This window comes from Dipodomys merriami, unplaced genomic scaffold, assembly GCF_024711535.1.
Source record: "Dipodomys merriami isolate MVZ:Mamm:240054 unplaced genomic scaffold, mDipMer1.0.p SCAF_56, whole genome shotgun sequence".
Taxonomy (NCBI): domain Eukaryota; kingdom Metazoa; phylum Chordata; class Mammalia; order Rodentia; family Heteromyidae; genus Dipodomys; species Dipodomys merriami.
The window spans coordinates 6,638,538-6,656,586 of NW_027206135.1; the positions used below are offsets into that span (position 1 = coordinate 6,638,538).

At 40.4% G+C, this 18,049-nt stretch overlaps 1 protein-coding gene across 2 annotated transcripts in view; it reads left to right on the forward strand.

Annotated features, from left to right (window-relative positions):
* Slamf1 (signaling lymphocytic activation molecule family member 1) overlaps positions 1–17,567 on the forward strand; it is a 32,749-nt gene extending 15,182 nt beyond the window's left edge. The window contains exons 4-7 of one of the 2 annotated variants that reach the window (XM_070000265.1): positions 6,565–6,663; positions 10,016–10,089; positions 12,825–12,908; positions 16,588–17,567. In XM_070000265.1, the coding sequence (XP_069856366.1) occupies positions 6,565–6,663; positions 10,016–10,089; positions 12,825–12,908; positions 16,588–16,638 (308 nt within the window). In that variant the 3' untranslated portion in view covers positions 16,639–17,567. Of the gene's footprint in view, positions 1–6,564; positions 6,664–10,015; positions 10,090–12,824; positions 12,909–12,987; positions 13,072–16,587 lie in introns of those variants that run through there. The other variant, XM_070000266.1, reaches the window with a different exon arrangement.
* Positions 17,568–18,049: the final 482 nt, after the last annotated feature.

Sequence of the window (18,049 nt, forward strand, 5' to 3'; positions counted from 1 at the left end):
AGTGCTATAGAGAATAAACTGGGGAAGGGTAGAGAGGAGGCAGAAGACAAAGAAACTACCTATGAGAAGTAATGACTACAGTAATCCATCAAGAGTTGATTTGATCTGAGTCAAAGCAGCAACTGTTACCTTAACAAAGACTTATTTCATTCTCTGTAGAAAGGGAAATCTTAGCCTTGTAATGGAGTGGTGGCATCTGAGGGTTTATTAGAGGTTGCTAGCTAATAAATTAGGGTATCAAAAGGTTTGGCTGTCAGTGTCAGGACTCAGTAAGACTAAACCACTCAGGAGTATATGTGTATTATGAAATATATATATAATGGCATTTTTCCAAGCTTTCAGTCGTATGTTTATCCTTGCTCCCACAGGTATTTCCATATCTTATTGTAAGATCTCTTTAATGTGTATCATAATGAAGCATTTACTCCAAAAAATCTCAATTCTTGGGTGCCACAAAAGTCTCTATCTAGGTCATGTGAAGCATGTTGATATAGCTCAATGGTAGACAGTGTGTGACCCACTGTTGTCCTTAATCACTACGTTTTAAAATAGTCATATTTGTGCTAAGAGAGTTGATATAAAACCTTAAATTATCCAAGTGCCCGGGCAGCTCCTCTTGAAAGGGTAGCCATTTTTAGGAAATTAGAAAAATACTGGCTCAACAAGTCTACCCTGGCTCAATGGAAGAAAAAGCTGGTACTTTCCAGCAAACCCCAGAGGGTCCCTCTGTCTAACAAGAACATGTCCCCAAACGGTCAGTACCCATTTTTCCTAGTCACCTACAAGTTCCATGTCCATAGTAAGTTCCTTCCTGTACTCTTTCCAATTTTGTAATGGTTGCCAGTGGTTAGACAGTGGCTAGAAGCTAGGCACATTTGTGGGCTTTAGAACCTTCTCATATGGCCATACTTGCCACAAGGAAAGCTGAGAAGTATAGTTCTTAGCTGAGGAGCCATGTGACTTGGTAAATGGCCCCTGGGGACACAACTAGTTTTCTCTGCAATTCAATCTGGTTAGGAAAGGCAGGTTTGTCCTGAAGCTGAAGATTCCACAAAAATGTTCACTAGGATGGTCCCAGTCCTGACATTAATATGTCATTTGTAAGTGTCCTTTCCTACCCCCCAGTTCTGAGTGGAAACTGCCACCAAAGAGTAGGTGTCTCTTGTAGCTTGTTGGTGTCTTCAAGGAGCTGTGCTCCACGCAGCAATGTTACAAACCACATGAAAGGCAGGAAAGAGATCCGGTATTCTCAGACCGTTACAGGAGCACTTCAGTGTCTCTTGGGGTCAGTTACATTTGTTTCTTGGATTCTTTTTTATTTTCTTTTTTATCTTCCTTCAAATAAAAAAACTTGACTTTTAAAATGGGGGTTAGGGATTTGAGAAGAGAGTGAAAGAAGCTGTTTTTGTTTCTATGACAACAGTATTTCAGAGACAAAAAAATAAAAGAGGAGGAGGGAAGCATGTGACATTTTCCTTGGAGGTATGGCTATGTGCCAAGTTCTCTTGATTAAACCGCAAGCAATAGTGGAGCGAATGAGAGGGTGGAGACATCATAAATGGTACAGAAGTTCTCAGCCAGTCTGCTCAGCTGCCTCTAAGAGATTCCAGAAAAAGAAGCCCATAACTTTTGGTTCAAGAGCATTCAGGTAGTATTTCTTTGTGAATAGAGGGCTTTTATGGATCCTAAAAAATAACTCATCTAAATTCTGAGATTCACAGTACTGACAGGCTTCACTACATAACTGAGCAAAAAAAGAGGGAGAACTGGAGCTTCTGGTTTGAAAATGGGAGCACAGGTGTTGTATTGAGGGCGCAGATACACACTTTCCTTCTGGCTCCACTTTGTTGTTACTAAGCATATACTAAGTAGGTCATTGCTCTTTCCCTTCAACTGATGCCTTGGGGTATTGAGAAGGTGACCCTGGATCCCTTCTGAGACCTTCTTGTATTTAGCATTGTTAATTTTTAACAAAAGAGTTATAACAGATTTTTCCCAGACCCATTCTTAGGACCTTAAATTTAATTCAAGTTCAGTTAGTCAAATACATATGGAATGTCTTCCTGTCCTACATTAGCGTACATGGAACGAAGATACAAAAAGGAACAAGGCATGGGGTTCCCTTTATAGAACTTCACTCCAAGTATGACTTTTCTACTTTATAAGATGGAAAAACATTGTCATATTGAAGAGACTTCTACTAAAATACCTTTTTGAAAACAAACTAATTATTTAGAATAGTACTTGAATCAATACTGGAAGGCAGAAAATGAGACTCCAGATGAAGATTGGATGGCTCTGTATGAGAAAGGAGGAAGATGTTTCTGATACAGAAATAAGAAGAGAAGCCAAGCAAGGTGGTACATTCTTAGAATCTCTACAATTGGGAGCTTGACACAGGAGGATCCCAAGTTCAAGACTATACTGAACCACATAGTGAGTACCAGGCCAATCTGAGCAACAGAGGGAGGCCTTGTTTCAAAATCAAAAACAAAGAAACCCAAGAAGACAAGATAAAACAGAGTAAGAAAAGAAATACAAAGCGGGAAGAGCCTGAGCTTATCGGATGGTAAAGGCTGCCTGGAAGAGTTGACCCACCCTTAAGATCTTCAGTAGAGGATCAAAACCCACAAATCCTGAGCAGAGGATTTTTGTTGTTTTTGTTTGTTGTGGAAACCAATGAGGGGATGGAACCTTGTACCCATGGCAGTGTAGAGAAGAGATATGGTGATGAAGATGCAAAGACTTAGAGGACCCTGAAGGCACTATTTCCAGAAGTTACAGAATTCATGAGGCCTGACTTCTAACAAGCTAGAAAAGCAGCAGCTTGCTCAAGTGTATCTGAATGCCTGAGGACACTAAGTCCCTAACATTTAACTCCCATTTAAATACTCAAATTAGAAAGTAGTACCAAATGGATGAACAGTATAGAAATACTTGGATCTGATATACAGAGAGGAAGACTAAGTTATAAGCAAAGAATTGGATAAGATATTACTATTGCACATCTGGACATCAGTGAAGAAACACCTTTTGTATTTTGGTGCTTCCAATCAACTAACAAGAATTTACCAAGTACTGAGAATGCTGCAAAAGAGTACTGGGTAAGAGATGGTTTGGGATCTTCAAGAACTTAGCAACTGTTTGGAGCAATTGAGGAAGATGACATTTATTTACCACATCATAATTCTAGATATTGTTGTAAACACTTTTTTGTTTGCCTTGGTTCATCAGAGCAAGTCTGTGAATGGAATATTGTTATGCTCATTTTACAGATGAGAAAACGGGCTTCAGAAGGTATGATAGTTCTCTGAGGCACATAACAATTAAATGATATACTCAGTATTTTACTATCTGTCTTTATCCCAAATACCAGCAGTTAACATGGTCTCCATGGCATCTGGGCATTGGTGGCTCACACCTGTAAGTTTAGTTCCATGGAAGGCTGAGAACAGGAAGATCATTGTTCAATGCCAGCCTAGGCAGAGAAGTTTACTAGACACCCCCAACACGTAACTGGGTGTGGTTGTGCACATCTGTTAGCCTAGCTTCATAACAGTCTAAGATTGGAAGGATAGTGGTCGCACACTAATCCTGGGCAGAAAAGTCCACAAGACTGGAGACTCTATCTCAATGGAAGAAACTGTGCATAGTTGCAAGTACCTATGATCACAGCTATAATGGCAAACCTAAAATAGGTGGATGAGGATTCCTCCTGGGCACCCTATTTCAAGAAATAAATGCATTAAAAGGGGCTGGAGATACAATCTAGCAGCAGAGTTGTTTATGTCACAAGTCCAAGATTCTTTAGTTCAAACACTAGTACTAACAAAAGAAAATTGGCAAAGGCAATGCTTAAAAACACAGGTTCTAAGATAAACTGCATCAATCACAGTTGCTTTAGGAGAAGTAAGAGCTAGGAAGGAAGAGTAGTCTGAGCGTCAAAGTTGGCAGGTATGGTGGATAGCTAAATGCATTGGGAAGGAGAGTACTGGATGGAGCACCTTTGAATGGAGGATGGTAGGGATGTATTAGCTACCTCAAGTGACTTTGACTCTAGGAGCCTGCCACTGCCCCTAATGTGGACCCAATGTGGTCCTTATCTCCAGAGATAAAGTACAAACAACAAAGATCTTTGCCATTGCCACTTCCTAGAACTTTAGGTATATGCATCCCAGCTTCAGTTTCCTCCATATAAAGTTGAGTAAGTACTATAAGTCCTTTAAGGATTTTATAAGCCTATGGTTCTATAACTTAAATTCCCCAATAGATCTACATTGATATCCAAAGATCTGGAGAAAAGTTAAGAGTTGCTTAGATATTCTTCAGGATTATGGCTGGGCTGTCTGTCTCTCAGACCTGAATGAACTGACAGAAGCTGGTTGTTTATGTCATAGTACCAGGGTAGAAGATGAATTTTTTCTGCTACAGGCTTGTCATGTATTACTTTCCAGTTTTAGAACAGCCACCTTGTTTTTCTGTTTTTATTATTTTTTAATCACAAATGAAATTTGGGGAAAATACCTTTTTAAATTTATGGCAATGGTTGAGATGTTTGCTCTCAAATTAACTGCTATTTTAGATGTTCCTAAATTAAGGATTAGAGGTGTATAGCTCAAGTGGTAGAGTGCTTGAGTTCAATCCCCTACCATTCCTCTTTACAAAAAAGAAGCACCCAAAATAAATACAATAAAAAAAGAGGAAATGATTTCAAAATAGTCCTTTTGTTGGATCAGTTCAATGGCTGATGAAATAAGCTGAGGCTGCTAGTTCTGCTCCTCAGCTTAGCATTGGAAGGCTTCTTTATGGCTCTGTGGCAGTTGATAAACTGTGAACCCATGAGATTCTCTCTCTCTTTCTCTCTCTTTTGGTCACACACATATCCCTATGTATACCGAAGATCCTCTCTAGCCACCATAAGTCATTCCAAATGAGCAGCTCACAGGCACCCCAGCCTTGGCAGCAATTCAGAATACTGTCATGCTCTATCCTAACTCAGAGGCCACCTTATAACCCTCAGCTTATCTCTGTTTGCTTTTGGAACTGTTTAGGTTGAACTTGAATTCTCAGGCTTCTGCTTCTCCTCCTAGGTGCTGGGATTATAAGCATGAACTACCACATACATCTCCCTTGGCTTTTTTGATCAAGATTATATGACTGTTAAAGATTGTACTTGGCAGTGTTAAAACATGCTTAATTTATGGAAGAGAATCACTGGTCAAAGTCAGCTCAGTGAGTTCCTTACAATGACTTAATGCATGAAAAGTCTAGAAAGAAAAAGAATCTTCTCAAACTCAGAAGCAAACTTCTGGGTAGCCATCAGGCTGGAGGCCCTCTTGGACCTTGATGGAAGGCCTTTTACCAATTCAATGAGGTTTCACTCCATAGTTTAATTACTTCTATGGATATTTGTATTGTGCCTGCAATTACTCTGTTCCTTTGTAACCTACTTATTCCTTATTTTCAATTTCTTCCCCAACAAATCCCTCACAGTACAACCACAAGCAAGCTTTCCTCCAAAAACATCCTCACAAGCTAGACTAACACATTAAAGTTAATATCTGATGCTTCACTACTTAGAAGATTACTACTGTTAGAACCTTGTTGCTTCAGGATTTTTCTTAGCATTTTGCCATGTTTCTCCTCAGCATAAGCTCTAGTTCTTACAGTTCTCCAACCTTACTTCCTTACCTATAAAACAGGAGAATGGGAGTATCTGTCTCATAGGTTGTGAGGATTAAATACACTGATGTACTATGTACTAGTATATCAATACTTTATGTGCCCTGTGTTGATGCACTACCAAAATGTCTGGCCTATTTTAAGCACTCAGTAATTAACTATCTCTATCTTATTGAGTTATATGTCTTGTTTATTGTATCAGCAGGGCTCATTCACTACTTCTTACAGTGTTGTCTTTGTTTAAAAAGATTTGGTAAATGGGCGAAAGGAGAGCAAGTTACATATGTTGGTTTTCTGATTTTGAGCTTGGGTAGTTTTAAATAGGACACTGATTTAGAGGAACTACATGCTTCTGTTTCCGTTCAGGTCTGGTAGATTCAACATAATTATTTACATGGAAGGATGATAATAGCACTATTATGCTTATTTTGAAAAAGAAAAGCAGATTGCTTCCTCCCAGTGTCTCATGAGAATGGCGTGGAGATATCAGGACAGCATGTGGAAACCCCATGTTCACTTTATTCAAAATAGATTGAGGACATGCTTAGAAGTTAAAAATAGAAGAAGCCAGAGAGATTGGATTTAGGAGAGAAAAATTTACATTTAATTTTAGGTATTTTTATGTATTAGCTGAAGTGATAATAAAGCATTTTTAATAGAAAAGAAACTTTTATGGAAGTTAGAAGTATGAACACCAAACACAGTGAGCCAAGTTGGGATTGGAAAACAAAAGATAGAAATGTTCAGTGGTCTAAATCTGATCTCCAAAATGGCACAGATGAGTATTTCCCTGGGAAGATGGTGGAGAAGCAGAAGGGCTTCTGGGTAGACTGTTTTTAAACTCCCAGTGCTGCTGAGATTGACCTTTGACTTTCTTTTCAGAATCAAGACAATGGACACTGTCTGCTGGACTGTTCTTAGGGGGCTTTGTGGGTTTCATCACAATTCTTATCATGGTGATCCAACTGTTAAGGAGAAGAGGTAGGTATCTGACAATAACAACTTTTTACTAGATTCCCTGTGGCAAAGCAAAGGAGTTCATCCACAAGTTCAGGCTTGGTCTCACCATTTTACCTTTCTGCTTGGGGCCACCTTTGAAAAATACTAAATAACTCTATCCTGACTCCTTGCCCAACTAAATGTAATGCAACCTACCTTCTTCCCTTATGCCGGGCTAAGGGAAAAGAAAAAAGAGCCACAAGTGTCTAACGTAGGACACATTATGCAGAATATGTCAACTCAGCACTGCAGTAGCACTATACAGGATGCTTAGGAAGGAGACTTCAGAGAATTCTTGCATCTTCTACAAAAAGTCTCCCAGGATAAATGGAAACCAGTAAGGCTTGGTGATTCCCCTGTAGTTTAAGTGGTAAAAGGAAGTATCTCCTCACTTCTCCTTCCAATTGTCCTATGATTCAATATCTCAGGGCAGTGAACCCTCTCAGCCACGTTAACTATAATCTACCCACCATGGAGTCAGAATGTCCTGGACATTCTGGATATTAAGACCAGGACAGTGGCTCTGATTGACCTCCTCGGGATAAGGATAAAACTTGCTATACCTAGCCCAAAGCCTGGGGCTGATCTTATTCTCAAGTAGACCAATGTTATCAACATACAATCTTCTTAGAAAAGACCTTACCTCAGCATTATGATGTTGGTTTTACTTATATAAGAACACAGCATAGATGCCGACTCTTATCTCATTCTTTCCATCTAAGAGTTCACCGAGCAGGAGTTGGGAGGGGTAGGTGATTCAGATAGAAAGTCTGTTGAGCTAAAGTGGTGAGAGGCAGTCTACCAGGTATGGGTGTGGGGCTCCCACACTGAGCTTCTATTATAAGAAAACAGTGAGATACTAAAGGTGAGAAAACCCTGCACTACATTAGCCTCGCTGGCCACAGTGCTGGGATTCTAACCTGTGTTCTTTCCTCTGCTACATTCTGCTTAGTACAAGGCTCACCCGTATCACACTTCCCTCCATCCTCATCTGCCATCAGCATTTATTACCGCAAACCTGGGGCATACATCTATATTTAAGTGCTATCCAATCCACTGAGATGATCTAATTTGCCTAGCACCTAGTAGCTAATGATGGCTAAAATAAGATACCCTAATATTAAGACCAAGATTTTCTTTCTTCATGAGATCCTACGAGCTTGCTGACTTTGAGAGGGTTCAGTTGGCCTCCAAAAACATGTTCGTGCACTAAAGAAAATAGACAAGATTATCTTGATGGAGTGGTCTTGCTGAGCCAGCCTTACTATTTAATCTCACTGACCATTTAGGACTGTACACCCAATTTAAATTGCATCTTGAGCTGACCTGCAAGATCAAATCAAGGTCCTTTGAGACTGGAGTCTGTTATTCATACCCCAATAGTGCCTAGCAGAGTGCTGGGCAGGCATGTCTAACTGTTGCAAACACTCATGAACTGGAACTGAAAGGGTATATTTCACAGAACTACCATGCAGCCCTCTATCTCCAACCGCTTTTGTGTCTATGTACACACACATACACACACACACACACACACACGCACACACACACAAACATATGCACGTGCACTTACACACACATACAGCATGTCATGTCCATACACACTCAGAGAAATCACACATCTTTAGAATTCTTTAATTACTCCAGTGGCTGTTCATCATCTCCTCCCTAAGATTCATACCCTCATACAACACATTCCACCATGCTTGCTACCCACACACTAGGCCTTTCCTTTCCAAGTGTAAATATATTTCTTTTCAGTGTTATTTCTTCAAAGATATGCTCCCACCTTTATAGGTAGAATTTAATTGTGTTAAAATACATTTACCTTAAAGGCTGTAATTTCCATTGCCTCTGCCTAGACTTTGCAATAAGTCCCTGGAAGTCCTCCAGGCTTCTGACTGTTTATTTTCCCTGTTGCATAATGTTTGAAAAGAATGCATGCAATGTGAGAAAGATCAAATATTGTGAGAAAGATCAAATATATCTACTGCATAAACATGAAAAATTCCTTGAACACCTTTAGATGAAAAGATTAAATTATAGGGGAATGTGTATAAAACACATTTTTGTTAACAAAAAAAATCTATGTAAGTATAGCAACTAGAGCCAGATAGGGGTAACTATTGAATCAACACATTAAGTAACATATAAAATAATCTCTCAGTTACATTAGTCATAGTGTCAGTGCTCTGTTGTCCCCTATCTGTGACTCGTGACTGACTATGTTAGAGTATTTAGATATGGAACCTTTCCATTATTTCAGAAAAACTGTATTGCACAGAGCTGGTCTAAAAAGACATGTTTCGGAGTGGTTACTTCTGAGAGTGAAATTGAGTTGGATACATTTTATCTTATGTTTTTTGTGCATTTTCAGTTTTGCAATGGGAATGAATTACTCTTGAGATTAAAAAAAGAAAACTTGGGGGAGGGGGGTATGATTGGGTTGGGGGGGGGAGGCTGGGAAGGGAGGTGAAGGGTAAACAAAGGAGGAGGCTGCAATGCTTGGTAAGAAATGTATGCATTATCCTGCCAATGTAATTGTAACCCCTCTGTACAGTATGTTCTCAAATAAAATAAAATTAAATTAAAAAAAAAGAAAACTTTAAAAATTGGCTAAGAATTAAAATGTTTTGCAACTTATGCATTTACAGAGACCTTAGGCCCTAAACAAAATTTTAGATGGTGAGCAATAAAATAGATTACACTTTTATTTTCCAACTAGTCCCAAATACATCACCGACAATCCTAAGATCACATGTGGATCATTCCTCCTACACACACACACACACACACACACACACACACACACACACACACACACACACACACACACACACTCTCTCACACACACACACACAGAGTGAAATCAAGAGATGGGCTCTCTGAAGGAAGCAACCTGCTTCCAGCTACAAAATACAAATGATCTATCCCTGGCCTCTAAGAACCCAGAATCCTCCTACAAGACCCAATATGCACATAAAACAATCGATTAAAATAAGTATCATACCTATGAGAATAGGACCCAACAAATACTGGGCATTTATGATGTGCTAAGTGTGGTCTTAAACAGTTTAAAAGTAACATCTCATAATTAGCACAATGCCCTGTGAGAGGGTATTTCAGTTCCATTTGACAGGTAGGGTGATAGGCCTGGAGAGAGCAAATAAAACTAACCTCAATGTGCAGGGGGCTTGGGACTCAGTGCTTTGCTCCTGTGGTGGTCTTGAGGAAAGTTAGGCATGCAATGGAGGGATGAAGACCTGACAGATCTGAGCAGAGGGATTATGTTGGGGATCAGAAGGAGGTAACCACTATGGTTTCTTTCCCCCAGGTAAAGCGAATCATTATCAATCACCAATTAAGGAAGAAACTCTTACTATCTATGCCCAAGTCCAGCAACCAGGTGTAAGTTCTATGCTTTCTTTTGGACAGATGTACCGTGTTTCCACAGGATTCCATGTTCCTTGCATGTCTGACATTCATGGTTCTACATGGGCTCTAGAGCAGATGAGATTAGGGAAGCAGGAATCAAGAACAAGAACTCTCCTAAAGGTCACAAAACCAGTGTCATGGGGGACTGTTGATTATTTGAAATAATGGGAAATATTTGGGTAATCTTCTGGACAACTATTTTTTCATTAAAAAAAGAATAAAGAGGAAGCTATAAACACATGACATCTGATGCTTTCCACCTCTGGCATTCTAGGAGTTTAAGGTCCCATGTTATTTAATTCCCTTCTCTAAGGAATTTGAGGAGAGGGGAAAGATGTAGAAAAGCTGTTGTGTGTTATGTGCAAAGTGCAAAGAAGACAAAGGAAGGAGTATCTTGAATTCTGGCTAGAGGATGATTGAGATGGAAGATGCATGTACACTGGAGATGGAAGAAAGCAAAGCTGTGGTAGCATGACCCTTAGACTAGGAAGAGAATGATGGAGGCCAGGTTCATGCCTATAACCCCAGCTACTTAGGAGGTAGTGACTGATCATCCTAGTTGCTCCCACCTCCTCCACCCCCCCGCCAAAAAAGAAAGAAACTAGAGACCTTCATCTCAATAAACGAGTTATATATAGTGGTTCACAACTGTAATCTCACCTATACAGGATTGCAGCCTGAGGCCAGGCTTAGGCAAAAAGCATGAGGACCTATCTAAATTTAAAAAAAAAAAAAAAAAAAAAGCTAAGGATGTACCTCAAATAGTAGCAAGCATACGGTCCTGAATTTAAAACTTCAACACCAATACCAAGCAAAAACCAAAAGAGAGAAACTTGAAAGATAATGGCTCTGAGGAGCAGAGACTCTAGAAATAAGAAATGGGGTGAGGGAGAGCAGGCTGAAAGCATTGAGGCTAGATATGGAGACATTGTGGTCTGTTGGACATGAAGATTTTGGTGATTTCCAGGTCACAATCTGCCCATTTGAGATATGGAGAGAGGCATGTTCTTGAGAACAGGATATGGAGGTGGTGACAGCTTTGATTAGTACTTTGGATAAATGCTTCAGATGACAAAAAATTCATTTCCAAGATTGATTTTTAGACCAAGTTCTCGTTTCTGCTAACTCCTATCCTGGTAGTGAGACCATGTTCCAAAAAACCCTAACCAAAATATATGATGGGAATGTTAGGGCTAATAATGACATCCTTGTAAAGTTCCAAACAGAAGGAAAACTTTTCATATCTTACCATTGCATGTGATGTTTTTACTGAAGCTTCTTTTTGTTTTGTTTTGTTTTTTGGTCCCGTCACGGGGCCTGAACTCTGGGCCTGGGCGCTGTCCCTCAGCTCTTCAGCTCAAGGCTAGCGCTCTACCACTTGAGCCACAGCACCACTGCCGGCTTTTTTCTTATGTGGTGCTGAGGAATCGAACCCAGGGCCTCATGCATGCAAGGCAAGTGCTCTACTACTGAGCCACCTTCCCAGCCCTACCACATCTATTTTCTTTCTATAATTCTCTGGAAATGTTGGATAGGAGTGATCAATATTATTTCTCTTCTTACAAATTTGGAAGAACTTACTGCTAAAGGACTTCCAAACTGACATTTCTTTGGTGGAGATTTGTTGGTGGTGGTGGTGGTCGTCGTAGGGCTTGAACTTAATTGTCTGAGCACTGTCCATGAGCTATTTTGCTCAAGGCTAATACTTTACCACTTGGAGCCACAGCTCCACTTCCAGTTTTGTGTGGTCAATTGGAGATAAGAGTCTCATGGGGACTTTTTTGCATAGTTGGCTTTGAACTGTAATCCTCAGGTCTTAGCCTCTTGTATAGCTAGGAGTAACAGGAATGAGCCACTAGTGCCCAGCAAGAATTTTTTAAACTATATATTTATTCCATCTTATGTTCTATTATATTAGCAATTTAAGAACTCTCTCCTGTTCTTGACCGGCTATCCTAGAAATTATAAAATGCATTCCTCACATATTAGTATTTTCTCCTTTAGTACTGTATATTCCACTATACTGTATTCCCTTTATACTACATATTCCACTTACATTGCAGTGTAACTTCACCTTCATATAGGTATGTTATGATGTTATTATTTTAATTTATGTATAAATATATAAAACAGAATTATTATTGTTTTATATATCAATATAAACATAGCCATATCCTTATAATTTCCTTTGTTTATAGTTAAATGCTTACATTAGAAGAGAGACTACAACAATCATTTAAAAATTAGCATTCCTTTGCTCCTCTTAATAATAGGTATATAATAATATATGATATGTAATAATATAATAAAGGATATTGTAGATTGGAAAATTATTCAAATGTTTACTGTCTGCTAGGTTACTTAGGTCAGGTTACTGCCCTAGTTACTGACTTAGGTTCTGCACAAAGGGGCCACCACATGTAGAAACAATGTTCCTACAGTTTCTTGTATGTGAAAGTACTTCAGCTTTTTGAGCTTTAGTTTCTTCATCTGTAAAATGTCAGTTATAACATTTGGCCTTATGGTGATTGTAAGGCAAGTAAGAAGATATGTTAGGTTAAGGAACAGCCAGAACTGCAAAAACCTGGAGTGCTGCTTTCTAAGGAAGTGATGAGAGAATTCTGTGGAAAGGAGGTTGGAACAAATGACACAAGGAACTAGCTTTTTTGCTCAGCTAATTGGCTTTATTTTCCTTGCATCTTTTACAGACGACATCTGCATCTCTTCCACATCAGGATCCCTGCACAACAATCTATATGGCTGCCACAGAGCCTGTCCCTGAGTCTGTCCAGGTGAGGCATCCTTCCATATCTCGACAAGTCACAATGGATAGGTGGAGGAAGATTTTTTATTTTGTTACGTTTTTGGTAGGAACGACATGAAACGGACTGATGAGCGCTGGACTTGAAAGGTAGTCCATAGCAAGCAGGCACCAAGGAGTAGCTGCCAAAGCACAGGTTTGGTTTGGGACTTCATAAAACCCACATGCCCGCTCAGAATAAGCTGTGGTTTACGCCCTTTTGTCTGTGTTTCCCTGAGAACTGTCTAAAGACATCAGAATCAACTAGAATAATTGTTAGAAATCAAATTTCCTGGGGCCTCCCACCTAGGACTCTGCTAAACCAAAACATACATGCAGAATGCTCAGGGATCTGCATACTCCAGCACAGCATCTGCCAGGTGATGCCGCTGCACACTCAAGTTTGGGGATTGCACTCAAATGCAATTGCACTCAAATGTGTTGTCAACTCCACCTGCTGACCAGAGTCACTAGGGAGCTTTGTAAAAATGCTCATGCTTTGGGTTGGAGCATCACACTGTACCCCACTAATAAGGACAATTATTACCTGTTAATCGAAAAATTAAATTTGGTTTTAGAATTGTTCTATAATTATTTAACACTTCTCATGTCTAGAATTTTTTTGTCAGTCATGAGGTCTGGGAGTTGTCCTTGAGCTCTCTTGCTCAAAGTTAGCACTTTACATTTGAGCCACAGCTCCACTTCCAGTTTTTGAGTGGTTAATTGGAGATAAGAGTCTCATGGGAGCTTACCTACTTGGGCTATCTTCAAACCATGATCCTCAGATCTCAGCCTTCTGAGTAGCTAGGATTACAGGTACGAGCCCCCAGCCCCCAGCTTCTAGATGTTTATACCCTCCATTTAATCAGAAGATTTAGGGTGGGGGAGAGCTTCTGCATTCATGCCAAGACAAGAAGAGAAGATGATATACAAACAAGAATGGGAGACTTACCTAGAGCCAGATTGGTGGTAGGGGTTGGCCGGGGGGGGGGGGGGGGACCGGGAAGAACCAGGGCTTGAACTCAAGAGGGGTATCTCAAGCTTCCCGTGATTGAGTGTTACCAGTGAGCCATACCACCAGCCCTGTTTCTCAGGAGTTACTTTTAGGATAGAATCTTATTTCCTACTTAGGCGTGTGCTTGAGCCAGAATCAACCTACCTTAGGCCTATCATCACTGGGATCACAGGCATGTGCCACTACATCCAGTCTCCCTTCTGTGGAGATGGCGTCTCAGGGACTTTTCTACTTATGCTGGCCTCAAATTGTGATACTCTCATTCTCAGCATCCCAAGTACAAACTTGAACCACTAGCCGCTGGCTTTCTTCTGATAGGAATCTTTACTAAATGATCAATAACAACATATTTTGAACCGAAATCTTGGCTCCATTTGGGTCATGTTACCAAGCATTCTAGAAGAGAGGTCATGTTTACAGAGGCACGACAGAGGTTTACAGGTCATTGAAATGCTGCATCTATCCTTCTCCTTCAGGGCTCCTCTTGCTCAGGCACACTTTCAAATAAGCCTGGGCCAGTGCCCTATTTCAAATAGACCTTCACCTTGAGATCTAGTTTCTTGGGACCTTGTTATATTTAACAAAGAACAAAAATACAAATCTGACTTCAAAAGCCTTAAAAAATAATGTTGAGGTTTTAAATTCTATTGTCAAGGTGATGTACAGAGGGGTTACAGTGACATAAGTAAAGTAGTGAGAACATTTCAGGTCAAACTAGTTACCCCCTCCCTCATTTCCCTCGACTTTCCCTCCCCTAACCCCCTCTCCTCCAATTGTACAGATCATTTCCAACATATTGTTTTGAGAGTATTGCTGTTGCATTGGTTCTACCTTTATCCTTTGTCTCGCCGTTTTGTTGTTCCCCTTCCCTTCCCTAATTCAGATAACAATACCCAGGGTACCAAAAACAAATACAGTGACAACAGGGAATATACCATGGGAGGGGAACACAAAAGAAAAAAGAAATCATGTAGTACATTAAAAAACAACAACAACCAAGAAAAATCTCTTATGTCCATGTCTTAGAGTTCGTTTCTCTTAGCATCATCTTATATGGTCATACAAACATAGCTATTGAGCTGTTCTGCTCATCGAATAGTATTATCCTAGACATAAACTAATTATTACAAATGAGGGAAACCATGGGACCTATGTTTCTTTGGGTCCGGCTTACTTCACTTAATATGATTTTTTTTCCAAGTCTTTCCATATCCTTACAAATGGGGTGGTGTCACTCTTTCTGATGGAAGCATCTGGGTTGGTTCCATATCTTAGCTATGTTAAATAATTCTGTGATAAAATAGTTGTGCTGGTAGCTTTAGTATGGCCTTGTTTGTGGTCATTTGGGTAAATGCCCAGAAGTGGGATTGCTGGATCATAGGGGAGCTCTGTGTTCAGTCCTTTGACTGCTTTCCAGGGTGATTGAACAAGTTTACACTCCCATCAACAGTGTAGTAGCATTCCCTTTTGGCCACATCCCTGCCAGAATCTGTTGTTATTAGATTTCTTGATTATAGCCATTCTTATTGGGGTGAGGTGGAATCTCAATGTTGTTTTAATTGCCATTTCTTTTATGGCCAAAGATATTGAGTATTTCTTAATGTGTCTATTGGCCATTCTTACTTCCTTCAGAGAAGTCCCTCTTTAAGTCTTTAGCCTTATTAATGGGATGGTTGTTTCTTTGAGAATTTGTTTTTGAAATTAATTTTTTGAGTCCTAAGTATATTTTAGTTATGAGGCCCTTGTCTGTTGTATGGCTAGTGAAGATCTTCTCCCAGTCTGTGGGCTTTCCATTGATCTTGCTAGCTATGTCTTTTGCCATGCAGAAGCTCTGCTGTTTAATGCAATCCCATTTGTCCAACCTTTCTTTGAAAATTTCAGACTGTAACAAGGAGCCCTAGACTTTCTTTTATACCCACAATCCTCTTCTCCCCTCTCTGCCCACTTCTTTCCCTCTTGTACTACTTTTTCCTTTGGGTCTTGCTGGCCCTTTTTAAAGTGGAATAATTTTAAATGTTCTTGGCTCCTCCAAACTCTCAATACCTTTCTTACAAGAGAAAGCAAGAAGCCGGGAGCCAGTGGCTCACGCCTCTAATCTTAGCTACTCAGGAGGCTGAGATCTGAGAATCGCGGTTCAAAGCCAGCCCAGGCAGGAAAGTCCATGAGACTCTTATCTCCAATTAACCACTAGAAAACTGGACCGGAAGTGGCTCTATGGCTCAAGCGGTAGAGCGCTTGCCTTGAGCTGAAGAGCGCAGAGACAGCGCCCAAGCCCAGAGTTCAAGCCCCATGACCGACCAAGAGAGAGAGAAAGAGAGAGAGAGAGGAGAGAGAGAGGGGGGGGAGGGAGGGAGGGAGGGAGGGAGAAAGAGGGGGAGAGAGAGAGAGGGAGAGAGGGAGAGAGGACAGGGAGGAAGGGAGGGGGTATCCCAGTTCCCCAATGGCATGTTCATGCCTGGAAGGAAGCTGTAGCTCTACTTACAGAAGACCTGAGAGCTGCCACGGCAATTCCCCATCTATGACAGACTCTGAGCAAGTAGCTCTGCTACATGGTCTTAGAGACACTTTCCTTTCCTGCGTAATGTTACTACATTCAAAGCCTGTAAGGCTAGCACATTGTCCCTCCACTCACAGGTTCCTTCTGCTTTGCCCACAGGAACCCAATCTCATCACAGTCTATGCCAGTGTGACACTTCCAGAAAGCTGACACCAGAGACATAGCCAAGAGACTTTCTGAAGAAAGATGGAAGAACCAAAATAAGCACTGAACGTGGCCCAGATTCACAGGTTCTCAAGGCAGACACTCTGCACATCTGTATGCTTCTCAGATCAACTCCTTGGTGATGCATCTCCACATACACCTGTGAAATGCGCAAGAAAGCAAGGCTTTCCAAAGCTTCTATCTGTCCTTCAGCCAGCACAGACACAGAACAGAGAGCTCCTTGCTTGATACAGTGATCCATCTTTGCAGTAGCTCAGATGCAATGAATACTGGGAATCCAGACTTCAGAACACCTCACTCTTGGCTAGAAAGGATAATAAAGGCCAAAGACAGAAAGCCAAGACATCTCTTGCCTATCTCAGACAGATGGCCACTGGTCACCAAGTCTGAAAAAGTTTACATTTTGACTGTCTGTGCTTTGTTCAGCCAGCTGAGCCTGATGACCTGTGGACCTGATCAAGGCCCTGTGCCTCAGTTTCTCTCTCTGGACAAGGGTGAAGGGTGAATTCTTTATTATATGTAAAACACTGATGTTATTCTATAAAAGAAGCTAAGATAATCAGTATTTTATCTGTAAAACTCATGCTAAACTGAAAATGACTTTGGGGTTTGTAAGCTTCAAACAGTAGAATGGAAGCTTGAAAATAGAAATTAAAATAGAGATTTGGGGAGCCTCAAAGGACTTTGTCCCAGAGAGAATTTTCAGTTCTCAAAGTGTGTGCTGAATGTTAGTTCTCTGTGGATTCCCTGGCTGACAAACCTAGCGTCTTAGATAAGACTCCATCCTGGTTCTGATCCTACTTCATATCCCAGATCTTCTGTGGAGCTTCAGGCCAAAGCACTTCTTACTTCAAATCACACTTCTCTGTATGGAATTTATCTCCATGTAAAGAAATTAAATTATTTTGACCCAACAGTTTCGAATGATTGAATCACTTAGATTACAAACTGCAGGTGGAATCTCTTTTAATAAAGTTCTGTTTATTTTCTATCCTTTGCTTTTAGAAAGGCTATCTTTCCATTTATGTTCTTCTTTTTCCTTGTTCTTATATAACTTCTGTGAATACTTTAGGAAATAACTATTGCACCATTACCTAACAAGGAACACCAATTCTCCAGCTCAAAATCTATAGTCCTGTCACCTTGTATCTTCTCTCTGTTTAGCCAGTTCACACATGTAGGTTCTGCATCTCATGCTAGTACAAACTTTTGTAGCAGGAGTCATATTTGCAGCCAATAGCACTGACTTTGGATATTTGAATGTACAAAGTGAACCCACTGAAAAGATATCAGTTCTTTCAACTGTTTTCTACAAAAACATCTTTGAAAGGGAGCAAGATAAAGGAAGGGTAGGCTGTGATTAGGACCACAGCCAAAGTTACAAAGCAAATCCAAG